Raw genomic sequence first — 14,289 nt, forward strand, 5'->3', positions numbered from 1 at the left:
ACACGACCCGTATGCGCGTATTCCGATGACCCCCTTCAGCACTAAAGACTGAGAGGTCGTCGGTGGAGGATGGGGCCATAAGAAGGTTCCCCTTGAAACCCTAGTCGCCTTAGCCACCGGCACATGTTTAGGGTCTCGGGGGAAGGGGGGACGACGACGAAGACCATCGTGAGCTACCTGGCTGTGCAAGATACCATTATGTTGCGGTCTCTCCAAGCTAATTGGTGTACCGTAGCATAGCATCACCCCATTCCCACGAGCTTTGTTCTAGAAACAGAAAAGAACAATGATACGATCAGCCACTTGCATGTCAGCGTCATCCCTCCTGTCATCAGAGATTCTCACAGCAAGAAATAGATTAAAAAAAAACAGAGATTCAGAGTCAAACAATGTTTTGTAGTGCATCGGAGATGATGAAGCGATCAACCGAATAAGTTTGACTTGAGCACCAAGGCGGCAATCTTCCACTAACAAAAAACAATAATGAGCTCAACTAACTAACGAGACACTTCTAGTCAATCCAAACATTGCTGATCTCCTTCACCAAGGCATTGCGCTGACAACGTCAGCAGCTTGAGCTTTCCCTTCAGACCGGAACCTTCCGAGGAGAGCCCACAGCCGTCAGCCTCAGCAGGCATTTGTTTATTGACCAGGCGTACGTTTGACTTTGAATCGTCTTCCTCTAGTCTCGTTCTCGGCTTCTCGCTCGTGTTGTTATTTGCTTTCGCGTCTTCCTATCCATTTCCGTCCAAGTGCACCCGAGCTGTGGCGGCATGGTCGTCTCGCCCACCGCGTTGGCGTCGCAGCAGCATATATAAAGCTCGGTCGAGAGGACGAGGAGGTCAGACGTCCAGAGCTGTAGCAAACAAGCAAGCAACAAGAAGCAACTTACTAAGAGATCGAGTGGAAATCCGTTCAACTTGGATTGATCTGATGGCGCGCGGTAAGGTGGCCGAGTGGATACGGAAGCGGGCGATGCCGAGGAAGTCGGCGGCCGGGCGCCCGAGCAGGGCCAGCGGGGCGTCAGAGCCGATACTAAGAGACGCGGAGGAGAGCTGGAGCGGCGCCAGCGGGGCGGCGGCGCCGATGCCTGCTAGAAAGGCCGCCGGGAGCGGGAAGGGTGCCAATGGCGGCGCGCCGGCGCACTCGAGCTCGAAGGTCCGGGCGGTCGGCTTCTTGTCGGCGCTGCGGTGGCGGCCGCGCGTGAACGTGCTGGCGGTGGTGTACGAGAAGGTGGTGTACCACGTGATGTGGCTGGTGGAGTCCGTGGTGGTGGTGGGGAGGCTCGTCTTCTTCCTCATGCGCTTCGGCTTCAAGCAGCTCTGAGCTCACCCGATGCTATTGCTATGGCGTGGAGGGTGGTGGTGGACAAGAAGCGTGCGTGATTCTTTGGTTGACTGTTTTTTGGTTCGTTCCGTTTCCTCTGTGCTGAATAGTCTGCCGTTCTTCGGAGGCTTCCGATCCGTAACAAGTTGTAAATGCCCTCACTCAGCCCTCTTGTGCATAAAGAAATTTCTGTGCTGGTTCCTGTTTAACGGAAATGTCATGACAATAAGATGTTGGGCATTTTTAATCAACCGCGATATATTGAGCTCTGACGTAAGGTGCCTTCATGCGATCGATGGTGGCGCTGCCATCGCTTCCGGTTCCGGGTGCATAAGAGCATCTACATCCGGACACGTCAAATATAGCCCCTCAAACGTCTACGGACACGCCCGCGCGTCCGCGGGTAGTGACTGAGCACGTCTTAAATTTCACTTGTTGCATCTGGATATCTCATACTAGATTTTTAAATCCATCAAGACATGCAAACAAAATAACCTACTTACTACGTCGATCACCTAGCTACTAATCGTCGGAGATGTCGACGATCTCCGTGTGTGATGCCCTCGATTCAATCGTACACTAATCATACACGCAAACGTGTACGATCAAGATCAATGACCCACGGGAAGATATCACAACGCAATTCTAGACATAAATTAAAATAATACAAGCTTTATATTACAAGCCAGGGGCCTCGAGGGCTCGAATACATAAGCTCGAATATACAAGAGTCAGCAGAAGCAACATTATCTGAGTACATACATGAGTTAAACAAGTTTGCCTTAAGAAGGCTAGCACAAAAGCAACATCGATCGAAAAGGCAAGCCCTCCTGCCTGGGAGCCTCCTAACTACTCCTGGTCGTCGGCGGTCTCCACGTAGTAGTAGGCATCGGCGGTGGCATCTGGCTCCTGGGCTCCGACATCTGGTTGCATCAACCGGAAAGAAGAAGAAAGGGGGAAAAGGGGGAGCAAAGCAACCGTGAGTACTCATCCAAAGTACTCGCAAGCAAGGATCTACACTACATATGCATCGCTATCAATGAAAAGGGTTGTATCTGTGGACTGGACTGCAGAATGCCAGAAGAGAAGGGGAAAGCCTAGCCTATCGAAGACTAGCATCTTCTCGAAACCACCATCTTGCAGCAATAGGAGGGAGTAGAGTAGCATAAAGTAAAGTAGTAGAAGTGTTATCAACCTCGGCCAGAGATCCTTTCTCGACTCCCTGCGAGAAAGCAATCCCAGAGCCATACTATCCATTTCTCATATCCATGTCTCATCTCAAGTATCCAGTTCTAGTTGTATCGATCGGGATACAACTTCAAGTGTCCGTTACCGTAGGACAGGCTATCGATAGATGTTTTCTTCCCTGCAGGGGTGCACCAACTTACCCACCACGCTCGATTAACTCCGGCCGGACACACTTTCCTGTGTCATGCCCGGCCTCGGTGTAACACCCTGAGGATCATGCTACAGTAACTCTCTGTGATTAAGCTAATCATGTTGCTAAACAGGGCATGATCACATTTGGAATCACATTTCTTTTCAAACTCCTAATTCAAACTTCAATTAAAATTAAAGTGGAAAATAAAAGTTTTCAAAAATATAAACAAAAATGTTCGGTGGGTGCCAAATAATACACTGGTAATTATGGTGGAGAAAACACATTTTTATAAAATACCTAAATACTTTTAAATGAAATAAAACAGAAAAGAAAATAAATAAATAAATAAAAAGAAAATACAACAGAAAACAGAACAGACAAAGAAAAAGAAAAAAAGGAGAAGGCCCTCCCCCCACTGGACCCCTGGCCCGACTGGGCCGACCCCCGGCCCAGCCCACCTCTCCCACTCGCCCAATTCCCTGTTCCCCCGACCGGGGTCGGAACAGGGGCAGTCCCCGCCGCACCCCCTCGCCGGCGACGGGGAGGATAAGGACGCCAGCTCCCCCCGCCTCCTCGGGCCTCTCTCCCACTCGCCCCCGCTCTCCTCTCGGCCCCTGCGCCTCTCTCTTCTCCCCCCCGATCCGCGCCACTCCTTCCTTCCCCACGCCCGACGCGGTCGCCGCCGTTCACCGTCGTTCACCCGGCCACCGTACCCACCTCGCCACCCCAAGGTGTCTCCAAGGACCGCCGTCGCCCGCTGCTTCGTCTGGTGCAGCCCGTTGGAGACCGGAGCCCCTGCAACGACCTCCCCGAGCTCGCCTTCAACTTCGGACGCCGGCGACCCCCTTCTTCCCCGGCGCTGATCTGCTGCTCCTAAGCCCCTCACCGGCCTCCGTGTGCCGCGCGGTGAGCCTCTCCCCCTCCTCCCCTGTCCTTTCTCTCGCGCGCGCCCCCTAGCGGCTTCCCCACGCGCGCCCGAACGCTGCGCCGCGGAGCTCGTCGCCGGCGGGTCTCCGGTGACCATTTGGTCATGGGCGTAGGCCCGTTAGCTCGACCGCATCGTGCCGCACCCGCCTAGCTAGTTAGTTCGGCCGCTCGCGCGCTCTAACGCCGCACCCGCCCAACCCGAAGCACTTCGCCGCCGGCGAGCTCGTAGCGCTCGCCCCCGCCCGTTCCAGCCGCTCCGGCCACCACCATTGGACGCGCGGCGCCGAGCCGCGTCGAACGCGCCCAGCCACGACCCCGCAGACCCCCTGTGCGCGAAACCCGCGCCCCTCCCGAGCCGCGCCGCCGCGTTTGGCTCGTCGGAGTTGCTCCGGCGCCGGCCGCCGAAGTGGCTAGCCTGGCCCCCCCAGTGCCACTGCGAGTGGGCCCCGTGGGCCCCGTTGACTGGGTCCACCCAGTCAACGTGCTGACTGGGCAGGCCCAGGCACTGACATGCGGGCCCCGCCGCAAAAATTTAAAACAAAAAGAAAAAGAAAAATGTTTTATAAATAAAAATAATTAGATTAACTAATCACTCACTGACATATGGGGCCCACCCCTCTAATTAGACTGTTAGTTTAGTTTAAATTAATATTAGACTAACAGAGGCTGACATGTGGGTCCCACTGGACCCACCTGTCTGGTTTGACTGGTCAGCCGACCTGTTGACCTGCTGACGTCAGCATTGTCTCATGCTGACGTCATAATTCATTTTTGCTTAATTCACATAATTCCAGAAATTCAAATAAACTTTGAAAATTCATATCTTTTAAACCGTAACTCGGATGAAAATGTTTTCTATATGAAAGTTGTTCAGAACGACGAGTCGAATCCGAATACGCAGTCCGTTCGTCCACCACACCTCCCTAACCTATCGAACTAGCAACTTTCCCCCTCCGGTCCGTCTGACCGAAAACGCGAAACATCGGGAATACCTCCCGGTTGTTTCCCCCCTTCACCGGTACCATCTACTGTCGCGTTAGGTCACACCTAGCACCGCTCATTTTCATGTCACGCATCGTCATGCTTATGTTTGCATTGTATTTACTGTTTCTTCCCCCCTCTTCTCTCCGGTAGACTACGAGACCGACACTGCTGCTGCCCAATTCGACTACGGAGTCGACGACCCCTCCTACTTGCCAGAGCAACCAGGCAAGCCCCCCCCTTGATCACCAGATATCGCCTACTCTTCTCTATTCTGCTTGCATTAGAGTAGTGTAGCATGTTACTGCTTTCGATATCCTATCCTGATGCATAGCCTATCCTTGCTACTACTGTTGTTACCTTTACCTGCAATCCTACATGCTTAGTATAGGATGCTAGTTTTCCATCAGTGGCCCTACATTCTTGTCCGTCTGCTGTGCTATACTATCGGGCCGTGATCACCTGGGCGGTGATCACGGGTATATACTTATATACTATATACATGACACATGAGATGACTAAAGTCGGTCGGCTCGTAGGAGTACCCGCGAGTGGATCTTTGTGGCGGAGCGACAGGGCAGGTTGAGACTGCCTAGGTGAGAGGTGGGCCTGGCCCTGGTCGGCGTTCGCGGTTACTTAACACGCTTAACGAGATCTTGGTATTTGATCTGAGTCTGGCCATTTGGTCTATACGCACTAACCATCTACGTGGGAGTAGTTATGGGTATCCCGACGTCGTGGTATCAGCCGAAGCTCTTTTGACGTCAGCAACTGAGTGGCGCGCGCCGCATTGGACCGTAAGCTCGCGCTGGTATTAAGGGGGCTAGGTCTGCTTCCGGCCGCGTACGCAACATGCAGGTGTGCATAGGGCGATGGGCCCAAACCCCTGCGCGCATAGGTTTAGACCGGCGTGCTGACCTCTCTGTTGAGCCTAGGTGGGGCTGCGACGTGTTGATCTTACGAGGCCGGGCATGACCCAGAAAAGTGTGTCCGGCCAAATGGGATCGAGCGTGTTGGGTTATGTGGTGCACCCCTGCAGGGAAGTTTATCTATTCGAATAGCCGTGTCCCTCGGTAAAAGGACGACCCGGAGTTGTACCTTGACCTTATGACAACTAGAACTGGATACTGAATAAAATACACCCTTCCAAGTGCCAGATACAACCCGGTGATCGCTCTCTAACAGGGCGACGAGGAGGGGATCGCCGGGTAGGATTATGCTATGCGATGCTACTTGGAGGACTTCAATCTACTCTCTTCTACATGCTGCAAGATGGAGATGACCAGAAGCGTAGTCTTCGACAGGACTAGCTATCCCCCTTTTATTCTGGTATTCTGCAGTTCAGTCCACTGATATGCCCCTTTACACATATATCCATGCATATGTAGTATAGCTCCTTGCTTGCGAGTACTTTGGATGAGTACTCACGGTTGCTTCTCTCCCTCCTTCCCCCTTTCCTATCTTTCTGGTTGTCGCAACCAGATGTTGGAGTCCAGGAGCCATACGCCACCGTCGACGACGACACCTACGACACTGGAGGTGCCTACTACTACGTGCAGGCCGCTGACGACGACCAGGAGTAGTTAGGAGGTCCCAGGCAGGAGGCCTTGCCTCTTCGATCGTTGCTACTTTTGTGCTAGCCTTCTTAAGGCAAACTTGTTTAACTTATGTCTGTACTCAGATATTGTTGCTTCCGCTGACTCGTCTGTGATCGAGCACTTGTATTCGAGCCCTCGAGGCCCCTGGCTTGTATTATGATGCTTGTATGACTTATTTATGTTTTAGAGTTGTGTTGTGATATCTTCCCGTGAGTCCCTGATCTTGGTCGTACACATTTGCGTGCATGATTAGTGTACGGTCAAATCGGGGGCGTCACAAGTTGGTATCAGAGCCGACTGCCTGTAGGAATCCCCCTTTCCACACTCCTTGGCCGAAGTCGAGTCTAGACATTACAAAACTTTTACTAACATGGCTGTGTGTCTTACGGGCCCACGTCGCCATTGGGTGGTACTAGTATCTTTTACTCCTCGACCTTTACTCTAGGACTCTGAACTCTCTTCTACTCGGGTTAAACGAATTTACTAACTTTAACACTAGGATTCCGTGACCGCATTCACCCCAAAGTTGGATAAGCCATAGTTGTTTCTTAGAATAGTATTTTGAACAATTCACACACTGTCATTTGACTCCTTTGAAACGTCTTGCTTTCAGATGGAACCCACGAGGCAGGTCGTGCGCCACACGACGGCCATTGGTGCCTCGGGATCACCTGCGGTGCTAGCTGAGATGATGACCTATCTGGGTTATCGCTGGCACCCTGAGTACACCGTCTACGAGGAGTACCAGGACTTTAACCAGGAGCAGTACCGTGCCATCGTCCACCTCTACTCTCGGGAGTACGACTCCACTACTGTGCTGCACACCGCACATGGTGTTGGTGTGACCATCGATATGGCTGTCCACGATGCTGCCTATGCTGCTCTGACACGTCTTCGTGGAGAGTATCAGGAGTTGGACACCTCCCCTTTCAGGCACATTGCTATCGCCTCTGATGTTGGTGCGGAGGGATACTATACTGCTGCCTACTCCACTGTCACCCGAGAGCCCTTCTACCATCAGCACCTGGTTCTGCATGCTGATGGGCTGGATCGAGCTAACCGAGCTCTTCGCCACGAGATGTACACCACCCGTCAGCACCTTTACCGAGCTCTGACGCTGCTGCACCCCTTTGTCCGGTCTGGACAGGTACCACATACTGCGATCTACCCAGCCAGGACCGTGATGCCCCACGGTGTCGGTTGGCCAGAGGTGGGAGGCTACTCTCCCGCACTTGGTCCTCTTCTGCCACCTGAGCGTCGGGCTCTACACCTGAGTATCCGCGGCCCCCAGTCTGCTGACGTCGAGGACTATCCGTTGCCTCACTACCAGCTGTCGGGCTACGATTACCTCCACAGTACCTCTTGGGACTGATGTAGGCTTGCTTGTAGTATTAGTTACAGTCGCCGCGAGCCTGTGTGCCGCCTATGATGTTTTAGTCTATGTACTGAACTCTATGTACTGAACTCTATGCATGACCCCTTTTGTAAGTTATGCCGACTACTATATAGTAGCTATCGTGCTCCTTTCGTTATGCATGTTTCATCATGAATGATTCTTGTCTTTGCAAATATTTCTCAGTGCTGAACTACCCCCTGTTATATATTAGCAGGATGGTTAGACCAGGTGGTCGTGGTCGTGGTGGCGATGCCCCACCACCACCTGAGTACATGGCTGGTATGATCCAACAGTTTGAACTGAACCGCCAATTCATGGAAAATATGATGGCTCAGTTTCCTCGCCCCAATATGAACCAGCAGCCAGCCCAAGTGACTCTTCAAGATTTCATACGCCTCAACCCAACCATCTACCGTAGCTCAACTCAGCCTTTGGATGCTGATGACTGGCTCCGTGACATCACCTATGAGATGGAGTCTGCTGATGTAGCCCCTGCCAGCTATGTCACTTTTGCTTCCTTCTTCTTGAAGGGACCCGCAGCTCAATGGTGGGACAGCCACAGGCGTACTCTGCCAGCTGGAACAATCATCACATGGCCAGACTTCCAAGCTGCTTTCCGTGCCCGCTTCATTCCTCAGGGAGTCATGGACCGGAAGAAGCGTGAGTTCCGCAACCTCACCCAAGGCAACAAAACTGTCGAAGCTTATCAGCGGGAGTTTCTGGACTTGTCCCGCTATGCTGAAGAAGACATTGCAACTGATGCACGCAGACAGGAGAAGTTCCGTGATGGCCTTCAAGCTGACATCAAGCTCGCACTTCTAGTGCATGACTTCGCTGATTTCGCCACCTTGGTGAACAAGGCCATCAATGTCGAAACTGGTCTGCAGGAATACCAGAGCTCTCACAGACGCAACCGTGACACGGGCTCATCTTCGGGCTCGCCTTCACAGAAGCGTAAGATATGGATCCCGAACAGCATGTACCGTCCAAATGCATCTGCCCCAAGGCAGAACTATGCCGCACCTCGTCTGCCTCCACCACCATCTAGGCAGTCAAGGCTTCCAGCTCCACCATCCCAAGCACCTGTTCCCACTCCCAATAATGGTCTGTGCTACAAGTGTGGACAACCAGGTCACCGTGCCAGGGACTGCCATCAGAATCAGAATCAACTTGCCCTTCCAGCAACGGGCCGTGGTAACAACCAGCCCCGCAACAACAATGCTAAGCCTTATGGTCGTGCTCATGCCAACCACGTTGATCTCAACGAAGCTCAAGACCAGCCTGCTACTGTGATGGGTACACTCCTCGTAAATTCAGTACCAGCATCCGTTTTATTTGATACAGGTGCATCGCATTCATTCATGTCAGAAGATTTTGCATACAAGCACGACGTTAAATGTGAGGAGATGAACACCTCTGTATTGGTCAAAACCCCCGTGGGACAGTGTCAAACCTCCTTGGTTGGCATCGATGTCCCCGTGGAAATCGAAGGGCTGGAATTCTATGCCTCTCCCATTATCCTGAAGTCGTCTAACATCGACCTCATTTTGGGTATGGATTGGTTGAAAGCGCATACTGCTTCTATAGTTTGCGCCACTAAAACCGTCCACCTACTACACCCTTCAGATGAAATAGTTGCTTACCAAGCTAATCTGGTGCAAAATGCCGAGGCAAGGCTCTATGCATTGAATGCATTGAACGCTGCACCACTCGAGGGCATTGAAAACATTCCCGTCGTGCGTGAATTCCTCGACGTCTTCCCTGAAGAACTTCCAGGGATTCCCCCTGCTAGAGCTGTCGAATTCATCATCGACTTGAAACCAGGCACCACTCCTATAGCCAAGCGACCCTACAAGATGCCGCCGCATGAACTCCTTGAGCTTAAGGAGGAAATCGACAAATCTCTTCGCAAAGGATTCATTCGCCCAAGTTGCTCTCCTTGGGGAGCACCTTCCCTCTTTGTCAAGAAGAAGGATGGGACAAACCGGTTAGTTCAAGACTACCGTCCTATAAACCAAGCTACCATTCAGAATAAATACCCTCTTCCTCGGATCAATGATCTGTATGATCAACTGGCGGGTTCGTCAGTGTTCTCTAAGCTCGACTTGAGGTTGGGCTACCATCAGATCCGTGTTCGCGAAGAGGATATCCCAAAGACCGCCTTCGTGACTCGCTATGGTTCATACGAGTACACCGTCATGTCTTTTGGTTTAACCAATGCTCCAGCCACCTTCTCTCGTCTGATGAACTATATATTCATGGATTACCTCGACAAGTTCGTCGTGGTTTATCTGGATGATATCCTGGTATTCTCCAAGAACGAAGAAGAACATGCTGAACATCTTCGACTTGTGCTGGAAAAGCTACGAGAACATCAACTATATGCCAAGTTCTCCAAATGTGAATTCTGGCTACCGGAAGTAACCTATCTTGGGCATGTCATCTCTAAGGATGGTATTGCCGTCAACCCCGAGCGAGTTCAGGCTATTCTTGATTGGACTCCTCCCAAGAACGTTAAGCAAGTCAGAAGTTTTCTCGGTCTCGCTAGCTATTGCCGTCGATTCGTCGAGAACTTCTCTAAGATCGCCAGGCCTCTGACTAACCTGTTGCATAAGGGTGTCAAGTTCCAATGGACAGACAAATGTCAAGAAAGTTTCCAGGCACTCAAAGACAAGTTGACTTCTGCCCCAGTTCTAGCTCCACCTGATACTAAGAAGGACTTCGTCATTTACTGCGACGCTTCCCGTCAAGGATTAGGCTGTGTCCTAATGCAAGACCGCAAAGTGATTGCTTATGCCTCTCGACAATTGCGCCCTCACGAAGAGAACTACCCAGTTAACGACCTTGAACTTGCTGCTGTCATTCATGCGCTGAAGCAGCGGCGACATTACCTTCTCGGTAATCGTTGCGAGATCTTCACTGACCACCAAAGCCTGAAGTATCTGTTTACTCAGCCAGATCTGAACCTCCGTCAGCAGAGATGGATGGAGCTTGTTGCAGACTTTGACTTGGGTATTTCCTATACGCCAGGCAAGGCTAATGTAATAGCTGATGCCTTGAGCCGCAAGTCTTACTGCAACCACCTCCAGGTTCACAAAGTTCAGCCCTCGCTTGTTGAAGAATTCAGGAAGCTGAACCTCCATATTGTTCCTTCGGGTGCACTCACTCCCCCTCCTAAGGAGTTTGGCAAGGTGAACCTCCACGTTGTTACCCAGGGTTCCCTCAATACCCTAGTTGCTAAACCAGATCTCGTGGATAGCATCAAAAGGCTACAGAAGTATGACTCTGAAGCCCACAAGATTAAGCGCTACCTCGCAGAAGGAAAGCCCTCATTCTTCACCATTGCTGAAGATGGCACCCTATACTTCAAGGGCCGCCTAGTGGTGCCATGTGTAGAGAAAAACCTGGATATGACACAGGAAGTTATGAAAGAAGCTCATGATACGCCTCTATGTATCCACCCTGGTAGTACAAAGATGTACCAAGACATCCGTCAGAGATTCTGGTGGTCTAATATGAAGCAAGCCATTGCTCGTTATGTTGCTGAGTGTGACGTTTGCCGTCGTATCAAAGCCGAACATCAAAGGCCTACTGGAACTCTGCAACCTATCTCTATTCCTGAATGGAAATGGGACCATGTTGAGATGGACTTCGTCACTGGATTTCCCAAATCACAGAAAGGTAATGATGCTATTCTTGTCGTCATTGACCGGCTTTCCAAAGTTGCACATTTCCTGGCAGTCAAAGAAACGATCACTGCTAGCCAGTTGGCAACGCTCTATATGTCCAGGATTGTTTCACTCCACGGTATTCCATTGGTTATCAGCTCAGACCGTGGCAGCTTATTCACTTCAAGATTCTGGGCAAGTTTCCAAGAAGCTATGGGAACTCATCTGTCATTCAGTACTGCGTTTCATCCTCAATCGCAAGGACAAGTTGAACGCGTCAACCAAGTTCTCGAAGACATGCTTCGAGCTTGCGTTATTTCCTTCGGCAAGAAATGGGAGGAATCTCTCCCGTATGCTGAGTTCTCTTATAATAATAGCTATCAAGCTAGTCTGAAGATGGCCCCCTTCGAAGTGTTATATGGACGAAAGTGCCGAACCCCTCTGAACTGGTCAGAAACTGGGGAACATCCACTCTTCGGTCCGGATATTATCCAAGATGCCGAAGAACAAGTCCGCATTATTCGCGAGAATCTCAAGACTGCTCAGTCACGTCAGAAGAGTCAGTATGACCGTCATCATAAAGACATGGTCTATCAACCTGGCGAAAAGGCTTATCTTCGAGTCACACCTATGAAGGGTGCTCACCGCTTCGGGATCAAGGGCAAACTAGCTCCTCGCTATATTGGCCCATTCACTATTCTCGAAAGGCGTGGAAAAGTGGCATACCAACTGGAGCTACCGCCGAACCTTTCTCAGGTTCACGATGTGTTCCATGTGTCACAGCTCCGCCGTTGCTTCAAGGATCCAATCCGAGCTGTGGATCATGAAGTGCTCGAATTGCAGCAAGACCTCTCCTATAAGGAGCATCCGGTCCGCATTCTCGACCAAGCTGAACGCCGCACACGTCAGAAGGCGATCAAGTTTCTCAAAGTCCAGTGGTCGCACCATTCTGAAGATGAGGCCACTTGGGAACGAGAGGATCGTCTACGCGAAGAATACCCCGCACTGTTTCCTTCTACCTCCTAAATCTCGGGACGAGATTTCTTGTAGTGGAGGAGATTTGTAACACCCTGAGGATCATGCTACAGTAACTCTCTGTGATTAAGCTAATCATGTTGCTAAACAGGGCATGATCACATTTGGAATCACATTTCTTTTCAAACTCCTAATTCAAACTTCAATTAAAATTAAAGTGGAAAATAAAAGTTTTCAAAAATTTAAACAAAAATGTTCGGTGGGTGCCAAATAATACACTGGTAATTATGGTGGAGAAAACACATTTTTATAAAATACCTAAATACTTTTAAATGAAATAAAACAGAAAAGAAAATAAATAAATAAAAAGAAAATACAACAGAAAACAGAACAGACAAAGAGAAAGAAAAAAGGAGAAGGCCCTCCCCCCCACTGGACCCCTGGCCCGACTGGGCCGACCCCCGGCCCAGCCCACCTCTCCCACTCGCCCCCTTCCCTGTTCCCCCGACCGGGGTCGGAACAGGGGCAGTCCCCGCCGCACCCCCTCGCCGGCGACGGGGAGGATAAGGACGCCAGCTCCCCCCGCCTCCTCGGGCCTCTCTCCCACTCGCCCCCGCTCTCCTCTCGGCCCCTGCGCCTCTCTCTTCTCCCCCCCAGATCCGCGCCACTCCTTCCTTCCCCACGCCCGACGCGGTCGCCGCCGTTCACCGTCCTTCACCCGGCCACCGTACCCACCTCGCCGCCCCAAGGTGTCTCCAAGGACCGCCGTCGCCCGCTGCTTCGTCGGGTGCAGCCCGTTGGAGACCGGAGCCCCTGCAACGACCTCCCCGAGCTCGCCTTCAACTTCGGATGCCGGCGACCCCCTTCTTCCCCGGCACCGATCTGCTGCTCCTAAGCCCCTCACCGGCCTCCGTGTGCCGCGCGGTGAGCCTCTCCCCCTCCTCCCCTGTCCTTTCTCTCTCGCGCGCCCCCTAGGGGCTTCCCCACGCGCGCCCGAACGCCGCGCCGCGGAGCTCATCGCCGGCGGGTCTCCGGTGACCATTTGGTCATGGGCGTAGGCCCGTTAGCTCGACCGCATCGTGCCGCACCCGCCTAGCTAGTTAGTTCGGCCGCTCGCGCGCTCTAACGCCGCACCCGCCCCAGCCCGAAGCACTTCGCCGCCGGCGAGCTCGTAGCGCTCGCCCCCGCCCGTTCCAGCCGCTCCGGCCACCACCGTTGGACGCGCGGCGCCGAGCCGCGTCGAACGCGCCCAGCCACGACCCCGCAGACCCCCTGTGCGCGAAACCCGCGCCCCTCCCGAGCCGCGCCGCCGCGTTTGGCTCGTCGGAGTTGCTCCGGCGCCGGCCGCCGACGTGGCTGGCCTGGGCCCCCCCCCAGTGCCACTGCGAGTGGGCCCCGTGGGCCCCGTTGACTGGGTCCACCCAGTCAACATGCTGACTGGGCAGGCCCAGGCACTGACATGCGGGCCCCGCCGCAAAAATTAAAAACAAAAAGAAAAAGAAAAATGTTTTATAAATAAAAATAATTAGATTAACTAATCACTCACTGACATATGGGGCCCACCCCTCTAATTAGACTGTTAGTTTAGTTTAAATTAATATTAGACTAACAGAGGCTGACATGTGGGTCCCATTGGACCCACCTGTCTGGTTTGACTGGTCAGCCGACCTGTTGACCTGCTGACGTCAGCATTGTCTCATGCTGACGTCATAATTCATTTTTGCTTAATTCACATAATTCCAGAAATTCAAATAAACTTTGAAAATTCATATCTTTTAAACCGTAACTCGGATGAAAATGTTTTCTATATGAAAGTTGTTCAGAACGACGAGACGAATCCGAATACGCAGTCCGTTCGTCCACCACACCTCCCTAACCTATCGAACTAGCAACTTTCCCCCTCCGGTCCGTCTGACCGAAAACGCGAAACATCGGGAATACCTCCCGGTTGTTTCCCCCCTTCACCGGTACCATCTACTGTCGCGTTAGGTCACACCTAGCACCGCTCATTTTCATGTCACGCATCGTCATGCTTAT

At 52.1% G+C, this 14,289-nt stretch overlaps 1 protein-coding gene across 1 annotated transcript; it reads left to right on the plus strand.

Moving 5' to 3' along the window:
• The first annotated feature begins 442 nt into the window (after positions 1-442).
• On the plus strand, positions 443-1,491 carry LOC109732686 (uncharacterized). The gene has a single exon (XM_020291876.4). It carries the CDS (start codon positions 934-936, stop codon positions 1,324-1,326), a length of 393 nt encoding a protein of 130 aa, XP_020147465.1. The 5' UTR covers positions 443-933; the 3' UTR covers positions 1,327-1,491.
• Positions 1,492-14,289: the final 12,798 nt, after the last annotated feature.

This window comes from Aegilops tauschii, chromosome 3 (assembly GCF_002575655.3).
Source record: "Aegilops tauschii subsp. strangulata cultivar AL8/78 chromosome 3, Aet v6.0, whole genome shotgun sequence".
Taxonomy (NCBI): domain Eukaryota; kingdom Viridiplantae; phylum Streptophyta; class Magnoliopsida; order Poales; family Poaceae; genus Aegilops; species Aegilops tauschii.